The sequence below is a fragment of the Trematomus bernacchii genome, unplaced genomic scaffold, assembly GCF_902827165.1.
Source record: "Trematomus bernacchii unplaced genomic scaffold, fTreBer1.1, whole genome shotgun sequence".
In the NCBI taxonomy this organism is placed as follows: domain Eukaryota; kingdom Metazoa; phylum Chordata; class Actinopteri; order Perciformes; family Nototheniidae; genus Trematomus; species Trematomus bernacchii.
Genome location: NW_022987582.1, coordinates 9,306,935 through 9,318,347, shown reverse-complemented (window position 1 = coordinate 9,318,347; position 11,413 = coordinate 9,306,935). Strand labels below are relative to the sequence as shown.

General features: G+C 39.7%; 1 protein-coding gene across 2 annotated transcripts; it reads right to left on the bottom strand.

The window, feature by feature from the left end:
• Nucleotides 1-316: 316 nt before the first annotated feature.
• On the bottom strand, nucleotides 317-10,749 carry azi2 (5-azacytidine induced 2). 2 transcript variants are annotated; one of them, XM_034127415.1, is made up of 8 exons: nucleotides 10,605-10,749; nucleotides 8,469-8,722; nucleotides 7,737-7,853; nucleotides 7,359-7,464; nucleotides 6,587-6,720; nucleotides 5,937-6,001; nucleotides 4,506-4,630; nucleotides 317-2,383 (listed from the first exon to the last, which is right to left on the bottom strand). In XM_034127415.1, exons 2-8 carry the CDS (start codon nucleotides 8,685-8,687, stop codon nucleotides 1,962-1,964), a joined length of 1,188 nt encoding a protein of 395 aa, XP_033983306.1. In that variant the 5' UTR covers nucleotides 8,688-8,722; nucleotides 10,605-10,749; the 3' UTR covers nucleotides 317-1,961. The 2 variants fall into 2 exon arrangements, with proteins under 2 accessions (XP_033983306.1, XP_033983307.1); XM_034127416.1 differs by having other exon boundaries at nucleotides 7,365-7,464.
• Between the last annotated feature and the right edge of the window lie 664 nt (nucleotides 10,750-11,413).

Below are 11,413 nucleotides of genomic sequence, written 5' to 3'. Positions count from 1 at the left end.
TTTAAACTCCCCAAGGTATTCATTCTAATATTATGACTCAGACAGAAGCCGCATATCCTCACATTGAAAAGCCAGAAGATGGCCAAGTTGGACATTTTTATGGATACCTGACTAAAACAAATAGTTGATGAAATTAGCTGATTAATTCTATTTTCCTTCTGTAGTGAATCCAGAAATAGTTTGGTTTCAGCAACATTAAAATAACTATATTTTTAAAGAAAGGTTATATCTGGTTTTGACTATTAATTAGCATCCGAAAGCCTCCTGTTTTTAAACCAGAACCTTATTGCTGACAATATGGATAGACACAGCACACTTCCTTTCCTTTGTTTAATTGAGTATATTTACAAACAGTCTGAAGTGCAGTCAATCTAAAATATAATCCATATCTACTGTACATTGCATTTTGGTTTGCAAATCGTTTACAGAAGTACCAAACTACTGCTGTAAAATAACATTTCTTAAAAATGAACAAAAAGACCACAGTTATCATGGAACAGACTGAAGAAAACGGAAATAAAACACCATGGGCCTTTGTGCTTTGTGCACCTATTAGTCACAGCTTACTTTTCTTCAGGTTTATAGACATATTGTCTTCACCAGTGGAGACAACTCTTATACACATCAGAAGCTTTGGGGCTGGGGGAGAAAAAAAACAAAAGTATGTTTTGGAGTGCAAAATCGCGTCTGGCAGAGTACTTAAGCCCACCATATACATTTATACAAATATGCACATTCTTCTCTCAGCGTTGTTTTGTTCAACCCATAATGCGTTTTCCTTTGTACATCCTTCAGGTGATTATACTCATCTGACTTAAAAAGAGAAATCAAAGAGGAACTTCCCACCTCACACTATAACTTACAAATGTATCATTGATCAACATCGGCACAGTACAGAGTTTAGATACATTTTTTAAACTCACAAACCTATTCAGCTTTCCAAATACATCAGAGTGTATGTAGCCTCTTTCATGAGTCCTTTACATTTGAAAAATGATCAACAATGCACAACTTTACATCTTACATGTCCCTTTACAACTGAGAAAAGAAAACACATGTATTGTCTGACAGTAGCTCTGAATATGTTTGAGGAGGCTTGAGTTGTGACAGTTCTGTGAGAATCATAAACAGTTTTCCAGTGCCAGTGAGGGTGCAGTGTTTCGTTTCAGAAAGCAATACATTTTTAGATTAAAGTTATTATTTGCTACTCGTTACGCAACATCCTCAATGATTTGGTAAGCATAGCTAAATTGAAAGCCTACTTTGATATTGAATGAAAACAACAACTTGAAGAAAAGAATAGATGGCATTTGGTCACAGAATTCTGATTATCCTTATCACTGTATGTTTGCTTCCATCACAGTACACATTTCAAAGTCCTAATACCTTTACATTTCCTTCACACCATCATGAGAGAAACATGTAAACACATACTGTTTACTTTACAGCAATCGAATGTAAAAATACTTGCATTGGAGGGAGTTTAAAAATTCTAGTATGATGCTGTGGCCCCAGTGATCGGGGGCCGCAGTGAATGGAGAGAGTGGCCCGTTTGAGCCCTATTAGGTTTATTATGACGATATACAGACACAGGCAGGCCAAAGACGCCCACACCCTGCTCTGCACTCACAGGCACACGCTGTTGATGTGTGTTCATATTCACACAGAAATCAAACTGCTTGTATGCATGCTTGCACACACAGACACACTTTTTATTCTGCTGAGGGTCTCTCCGTCAAATGTTCATCTGCAAAGTCGGATCTGTCCACCGATGCGGTGTGCAGAGACAGAGTGTCCCCCCCCTCCGGCCTCAGTCGGCTCCCACTAGCAGCAGGTCCAGCCCAGAGGAGTGGTCTTATCAACTTAAGGCAGGTTAGGTGGTAGCTATGTGGCAGGGTTGGAGAGTTCATTCATTCGTTTACTTTCCATCACTATTTAATGACCCCATCCCCTCTCCTCACTCAGTATTGGGGGGGGCTCCTGGGACAGCAGTTTCCAATTGAGGATGAGGAGTTGGAGGCAGCGGAGTGTCCCTCCCAGAACATGGCGTCACTGGGTTTGGGGGGGCTGGGGAAGGACCGCGAGCTGTCGTCCAGGGAGGCTTGGTTCAGGGGGGGCGGGGGCAGCACCACGGAGAAGGGGTCGCTGCCCAGCAGAGCCTCCCCCGAACAGCTCTGCGTGGGCCAGGGCCCGTTGTACCAGCAGTCCTCCCTCAGGCTGTCCGGCAGCGGGGGGCCCGACAGGACGCCGGCGGGGGGGCAGGGGCGGCCGGAGCATGAGGGGAGAGGGGGGGCACCGGGGGGGCGAGGCGCTGCCCGGGAGACTGGGTGGTGGGTGTTCTTTTCAACGTCGTCCAGACACTGCACTGGAACTGTTGAGGCAGCTAGAGAAGAGGGGGGGGGGGGGGCAAAATAATGTGTTGTTATTTAAATTGTTGCCTAAATGCCTATGAAAGCTTGCCAATATTTGCATTGTATTTTCCAAGAAATACTTATTTTAACACTTTTAAAAAAAAATACTTTTTCTTTTTGATCATCTTTCCTATTGGTTGTAATGTTAATATTACTGCTGGATGCTCAATCAGAGTCTTGCAAAAATATTTTGTTAAGACAAAGTCAGTGTATGGTTGAGAAGATAAAATGCAAAATGAAAAAAAAGCTTATCACTACCTTAATGTTTGGCATACAGTTCAATTTGAGTGCACTTCATCTGCAACTGTAGACACATTGATAGAGCACAAAGGATTATGGGTGTGATATACTGAAGGATAATCCAAAGCATTGTATTTTTTACGAGTGTTGGTGATTGGCATTTAATATTGAATTGAATATAAATACATCAGCAGTTCATTTCTACAATCTACTATGAGTAGACCCAGAAAAACATGTTAAAGGGAAATTATGATTTTGGTAAGACTTCAGATGAGATTCATTTTTCTACACGTAAATTGGTGCATTTAGATTTAATATAGCTATTTTATTTTTCTCCTTTTCTCACTGCCTGAGTATCAGGAAATATCCACTGTAATTATTAGGTTTTTTCACCAGAACAAATCAGACTGCATAAACTACAAATATACTACATACAAATCATAGTGAAACACAAATCAGCAGCCATTATCTCACACACACATCACTGCCATCAAATCATCATTTTGAGCCAATAATCAAGTTGAAATGAGTATCTCGTCCCGTTTTCATCCCTACCTCCCTGCTACTCCTCCATGAGAGGGTCTCCTGAGTCTACAATTTGAATAAAAGTGATTCCAAAGGAGGAACAATAGAAGAATACAGATACTGAATAAATACACAGTGCACCCCCTTTCATCTCTCCTTTTCTTCCACTCCTCATTTAATCATCTGTTCTCCTCTAAGTTACAGGATTACCCCGTTATTCAGCGGAATAAATAGGCCAAGATTTATTTTCTTGCCATGTTTCGTTCTAATTTTCACCTCCTCGTCTCCACTTCTGACACTCGGAAGGAATCGACAACAGAGGTAATCTCTCCTGGGGTAGAACACATCATGGCAGAGGGACAGACTATTTCATGGTGTCCTTTATCAAAGTGAGCACTGCGATAATATCCACAGTCTTATCACACCCTTGTACAGATTGCAACAAGGAGCAGCAGGAGATTTTTACAGTAAGGAGTACTTCTTCTCAGAAAAGCCTTCCTTTAACAGAAGAGCAGCAGCAGCCCCTTCTTTCCTTTGATGTTAGCCACATTAGTTTCTGTGTCGGAAGCACTATTTCAATTCCGGCCACTATGCTTAAAGAGCACGTCAATCTGACACTAACTGGCACTCAGTTTGAAGACACATTTTCACAACATTAAACTTGTGAAGCCTCAGTCAGTATATTCGTTTTTTAGTTCTGTCACTTTAGTGATGCTTATACTTCAGTTTCCAGACTAGTCTAATACTATTTTTATGTCACTTCAAATCAAAATGAAAGCCTTTTTAAAAGTGTACTGTAATATGCAAAATAATGTTTTATTTTGTTTTAATGGGGATAGCCAGCTTTCTTCATTCATAAGATACAATTAGGTACAGACGTACAATAAATACAGAGAGGAAAATGTACAGGTACAACAATATAAATATGTCACTTGTATGTGCAACATTTACAAAGATTTAAATATTTAAACCAGCAATGCATATTTATACAGTATACTTAACCTTTTTTTATAAACTAAAGTGTCTAGCAGAAAAGTCAATATTAACCTGGACACTTAAGTTAAAAGCAGAATTATTTCACTCGTATGAAAGACAAAGTAAGTGAATATCTAAATATGTTAAGGCTGCCTTGGTGTCCTGAGAGGTAACCTGTAAGATATTGCTATGAGGGAATATAAGAAATACATGTTGCTCCCCCTGCTGTATATACTGGAGTGGAGGAGGTGAGAATGCAGGTGCTGGTGGGTTATCACATACACTGACACAGAAAGGGATGATTCATATTTAAATATACAGCAACAAAGGCAGGACCCTGTGTGTGTGCCTCACCTTGTTTTGTCTCAGCGAGGAGTGGCCTGAGTTTCCTGATCAGGCCGGTTTGGTGCTTCAGCTCTGAGTGGAGACGGGTGACCTCGCAGCACAGAGCCTGGTACGTCTGCTGCATCCTCCTCTCCCTGTGGACGACATTTACATATGAGGGCAAGAAGCTCGCATGGTCAAATACCCGGTACTGTCTTTACTGAAGAAGGAATACATGTTGTGTGATTATATTTCATTTCAAATGTTTTATGTTTCAAGATGTAAAACTGGTCTGGTGTATAATAATTGAATTTAGTCAACATTTTTTGTATATAAACGGGAAGTAAATATAATCGGCAAATCAGAGGTACTCCTAAAGAGGCTTGTTTCTTTGTGATGACTGTAATTATGATTTGTTCAAAGGAGTTTCATTGGGTTTGAGCATATTCACTTAACAGCATAAAGCGTTTTTAGGATATATTTTAAGGCCACACTGTTTTGATGGATTAAATGCTTTACCACCTCAGATTCATTACAAACCATAGCATTGTGACGGTGTTTGAGGCAACACCTACAAACTGTCCTATCTACACCTTATGTAAAGATGCTAAATCTCATCAACACTCAACAGGTAAAACTGTGAGGAGACACTAAAGCGTGTTGTGCTGCTAAAAACCAACACCATATTAAAACTGCTGACACGTGAAACAATTAAAATGGACACAAAATATAATTTTCTTCATGAAATGTGAGGAGCTGCCACGGAGATTATCCTCAATGAATAATAGGCGCAGGGTGATTGCCTCTGCTATAGACCCTGTATACATCAAACACTGTAGTGCACATTTTAATTATTTGTATGGAGTCCTGAGGGTTTAGCTGCTGCTTATCATGTATCAGGTTCAGGTGCTTCTGAGGTATCTGCATATCACAGGCTGCTGTGCAGAGTTAGAGAGTAAAGCTGCACCCTCCTCTAGTGGCCAAAGGGGACAATTACAAGAGGAGCGACTACATGCAGTGTATAGCTGTGTTTCTCGTGTTGTTTAAATTTAAAATGGTCTAATTATGACTATAAGTAAGGTTGCAAAGTGATGGTAAAGTTCCAGAATATTCCGGAGTAAAGTATGGCTCAAGAATTTGTAAAACTTGTTTTTTCATTTCTATTAGTAGGGTTAACAATTATGTCTGCTTATGATGGTAAAAGCTGTGTTCTGTTGATGGCATGGTAAATGCAACCTGAGCAAATAACCCTTACATTTCTCCTTTATACGTGGTTTTCCTGTTAATTCATTTGAATTACCATGAAATGTTTCCACCATTAATATTCGAGGAATTTTGCAACTCTAACAATTGGAAGGGTGATAAACATTTGAATTACCAATGCAACAGTGTTTATATCCTCAGTTTTGGTCACTGAAATGACAGCTGAGCCACTATGAAATGAGATCCATGAACACTCACCTTGCACTATAATTTGCATCACATGTCTGGTCCAAGACTGGTCCGTTAAGGCCATGGGGTTCCTCCTAAAACAGAAACAAGTCATGTTAGATAGAGAGTGAAGGGGGTGTCTGAAGTTGTATCTAGTATTTAACAGGTTGTTATAACGAAATAACCACAGACCCCTACCATGAGGTTTAGCCCATTGTTTTTGGTCCAGCTTCTCTCCACTACTTTGTTTCTAATGGCTACTCTGTCCTTCTTATCATCCGCTATCTTTTCTCCATCCCCCATTTTGTTCATCATCCCTTTTTATCAGAATAAGAGTTCCTTTATTTATATTCCCGCAACGGGGACATTTACATTATTACAGCAGATACTGCAGATAAAGTGAGGATACTAGACTTACATATAATACAATATAAAAATGACTAAGTATGCACACGTTATTAATTATAGATGACACAATAAGTAAAACAACTAAAACAAAATGGCAGATAAGTACACCATGGTAAAAAAGTAGCAGTATATTTGCTTTAAACAAAAGAGACCATATAGAATCATAGAGGTAGCTGGTACTGTATGCCGATTGTAAACAAAATGAGAGATAAATCAGGAATTGCAGGAGGGTATGTTGCACCTTTTTAAAAACCATTTCCCCCATCACGTACCCCACTTGTCTCCAGCAGTCTGCTGTTTTCCAGCGTCACCTTCTCCAGCTCCTCCTGCAGTTTGTGGATCTTCATCTCAGTGCTGACCCTGTCCACCTGCCAGTAGTCCTGAGGGCTGTTCAGGCTCTTCATCACTGCACACAAACAAGGAAAGAGAGCTATTGAACTGTGAAAGGCAAGGCGGTAAAATACAGAGCAATCCACTTTAATGTTTAAAGCTAATAAAGGTTTAACCCAGTTTTGAAAGAAGTGTACTGTTGTTTAAAAGTAGAACTACAACTGTGTTAAACAAGTAAAAGCCCTGCAATCAAAATGTGCTAAGTGTGTCAATATTGTGTATGTCAATTGATTTAAAAGTCCCCATAGTAACTACAGTATAGCTGTCAAATGAATAAAGTAAAAAACGTATATTAAATGTAGCGTATCGGAATTACTAAGCAATGTAAAACGCAAACACTCAGGTAAAATACGAGTAGTAGTAGTAGTTCTTCAGATTTTACATAGTAGCCTAGTATAGCTTTGCCCTACACATCTCAGTGTCAAAATATTACAACTCATAGTTTACATGTAGATATCAACTCACTTAATATTTTCCTTTTTTTTGTAAATAATACAACTAAAAACACATCTTACATACATCTAAAAGTAGTTTCCAAACACACAGGAAGCCAATGCTGCAAATGCTTAATCAGAGCATAAAACACAGTCCTATTGTTCAAACAGTCTAAAGTAGCGCTGTTGTATGAGTAGAAATCCACCCTGTGAGCTCTACCTGTACCTTGGCTGGTCTCCATCTCCGTCCTCAGCTGCAGGAGCTCCAACTCTCTGGCCTGCAGCTGCTCCGTCAACAGCCTCTCACTCTCACTCTTCTCCTTTTTCTGACAGAGAAACAGAGGAGACAGTGAGTTATAGAGGGAGGAACATGATGAGAGAGTCAGCATTCATACCCATGCACCAAGCTCTCATTCTCTCATGGCCCCGGGAAACAGCATATTCGTGTCATATCATAAACTTGCTGTTCTTACTTAAATCAAAGATACAGCAAAAATACTTTTAATCCGTACTTTAAAATGTGCAGTGCTCGCAGTTATGTAACATACTTTGTGCCAGGCTCTAGTCAGTTTGAGGAAAAATGAATCAGTAAACGCACCAGTTTGTTTAGCTCCAGCTGCAGGTCCTCCTTCTCTATATAGATACCCCGGTAAGCACTGAAGGCCTTATTCACGTACTGAGGACCCTCGGATGGAGGAGCCTCCGGCCTGAAGAGCTACAGCAGAGATAGATAAGATACACAGAGAACAGATCAATTTCATTAAATGCACATATCTGCGGTAGGAGGTTACTTTCCTCCCACCACATCCTATCTTGATGGACCAAAATGCTGCAGCAGATAAAACTTAAACCGATAAAAAGAAATGAGACACTTCCAGAGAGGATCTCTGCCGACATGTTGTGCGGCATTTTCACTTCAGCCTACCATCTGTATTAAGACCCATCCTGTTGAAATAGCTCTCTTTGTATTGTACTCGATCCTTTGTTTATCTAAATCCAACTGTTTGGCAATACCGCACTCATCCAGACCCCCTCCCTGTTTTTAGACGGAACTGATTTATTTCTCATTGTTTTATAGCTTTGACTGGAGGCCAACAATATTAATGATGCTGGCATGCAGACTCTCCCAGAGGCGAGTTCTTTTGCAGTTGAATCTACTGACTTTTTCTAAACTTTCTCCGAGCATTTTGGAGTTAGTCTATCATTAAAAGAAAAGGGAATATTTCATTCATCTTATTCGATAGAAAACCCTTTCTAAACCTAATATATATTTCAATATTTGTTCTCATTGCCTCCCTCCCACCATCACTTATTTGGTCTACATCTATACCTTATCCTCCAGCTGCTTCACCCTCTTCCTCAGCAGTGTATTCTCTCGCTCCGTGTCCCTCAGCCTCTTCTTGATGTCCTCGTAGGCCGTGACCAGGGCGAAGTGGGAGGCGACAGATTCATCACCGGGACACACAGATACAGGACTCTCGCCAGCAGCGGTGTAGGCCGTCTCGTGTTTAAGGATGCAAATGTCATCATCCACTGCCAGGGGATCCATGCCTGCACAGGCCTACTCTGTAGCAGAAAGAAGACCTAGGGGATACAATAAGAGTTTTATTTAGAAAGTGCTAGATGTCTGTGAAAGCCAACAGCATGATTGGCCTTGTGTTGTGTTTACTATACATTAGCTTAGTACTAAGTAGCGTTGTAACTAGTCTCTGCACATTATTGTGACATGTTTGAGTATAGCTGGCTTTTTTGTACTACATATCCCACAGATCACTCTACAATCAAACAATGTCCCATTGCTCAGACTTTTTTCAGTTGATTTCTTGCTGCAGGAAATGTACAATGCATCACTTCCTGTTTTTTAAAAGAAAATAGCTTCCTGAGCAGAAAAAAACAAATGCTATCAGATTTGATTTAGTTTGTTGTAGCAAGATTTTTAAACCTCGTTTAGCTTGGAAATTAAATGAAGTGTAAAGGTAGCTAAACAAGAAGTAGAGCACAATGCTTAAAGCTAAAGCATTTCAGATATGTTGTGTAGTCTGGATGTTAAAAGAAATGTATAGGCAGGGGTTTCAGCCTACATTTAATGGGTTTAAACACATAAAGTACATAGTTGTTTTAATGTATTGCATTTTTGGCGGCTCAAATGTTTTATCAATAGGTGTTTTGTTCCATTATTACTTCATGCAAGAGTTAAGAACAGGCCTAGAGTTTATTCTAGGTGTGCCTAGAGTAATTAACACAGGCCTCAAACAGCATCAGGGTGCATTATGGATGAACACCATGGCGCCATCATCAGGCCCACATTATAATCAAATATATGTCAGGTGCAAAGTTGACCAAACCGCCACCTAACATTGGTCTTGTGTCTTATGACAACAGTTTATTCCACTTCCACTTTTTTTGTAATGTTTTCATTTGTCTAAGATACAAATGAAGATGACAGTAAAATGTGTGCAAATATCTAAATATTATAATAATGTAATAATTGGGACAAATCTGTTTACAGTACTTAAGGTGAAATGGAAAAGCTCCATATCTGCTTGTCCTTTAATAACGACATTCTGTACATATAAAAAAACAAATTACTTTAAGAATTTGTTTTCTTTGATGAGGGAGTGGAGGGTCTCACAGTGACCTGTTGTTACAGGCCTGTGATCAACACCTATTGACCATACGAAGGAAAGTGAGCAGTCCAGACAGACAGCTACCTGAAACAGACATAACTTAAATCCCAAACCCTGCCTGATCTGATCATCTGTTTTTAGGAGCTGGTCAGCACACGGGCAGCTAGTTGATGATGTCACCATGCGATGATGCAGCAAACAATCATGAGCCAAGTTTAACACTTAAGCTCGTAGCTTTTTATATAAAAAAAGACAAAGACAATACCTGGACATGCTCTAAGATTAATGCCACGGAACAAAAACATATGAACAAAAACCCACAAAGGCAGAGCTGCTGACTTTAAATGACGACTTCAGAACATGCTATGAAATCGAAAGTTAAACCGAAAGTCAACGTAAATCTAAAATGAGGCACGAATAGCAACACCATTTCGTTCGACATTTCTTGATAAATGATGAGAGCTAACAGCTAACAAAGTAATTTCAGCTATGCAGAGACCTTATTTCGTTTCCAGAGGCATGGGAAAGCCATTGTTGGGATGTAAACACTCATTGAATCGTTTGTATACGATGCTAACGTTGTGGTGTTAGCTTCCGTGAGCTGTGTTGACCACCGATAAAACACATCGGGGTCAGTTTTGCAATGACGTTCAGGATGAATAGAACAAAGCACACAATGACCAAGAGAAACATGAAAGTTGTGTAGATAATGTCCGGAATTAAAATGATCGATCTGTTGATGATAACAGTACGCTAGCTCTGAGCTAACGTCTTCTGGCTATTTGTGGCTAGGTGAATCAAAAGCAGTCGATTATTGTTCCCTCTCGACTCCCGCTTACCGTGTTAAATTATGTCCTCAGTTAGGTGTCAGTGGACCACACAAGCTTATCATTTATTCTGGAAAAAAGAAGACCTGTTTCTCGGACAAAAGAGACAAGGCTGGACTCTCGCACCGTGTCAGAACTGACAGGTGAGGAAACAAAAACTTCCGGGAGTCACTTGACTGCTAAAGTCCTTTCAAAATAAACGCACGACAAAAATAGAAGTGAGTGCATAATTTGGGGTTATATTAGCGAATATTCTTGTGATCGCTTGTAACATACTACTTTATGCACGTTGAGGAAGAAGATACTTGAATTACGCCATTTATCATGTTGGATTGTAAAAAAACTGATTTGACTGAAAGAAAAATGCTTTCAGCCTTAAGTGAAGTATTTCCCTCAGTGTGTGTACAAAGGCCGTGGCATTCCAGTAATTATCTTCCTCTTCAAAGAGGGAGCCAAACAATTAACTATTACATTTTATTGTTGTAACGTGGTTCCAGAGTAAACTTCAACGGGTCCTAACTTCCGGTCACGCGTAGATATTGAGGTTTCAATGAGGTATATTAACAACATTACGGTATTTTCCAAAAATAGCGTAATGGAGCCAACAAAGTATCGACGAGTAAGTAGCCCTACCAGTAAAAATAAATGTTCAGTTAAATAAAATAATGTACTGCCCTGAACAAAAGCTAGCCTTTAACGTTAGTCAATCTTTGTTTAATTGATCATTTAAGGTGAGGTTACCCACTCATACTGACTAATTTATAGCGATTAGCGATGTAGCTACGTGGCTAGTAGCTAGCTAATGAGCTAAATGCTAAAAG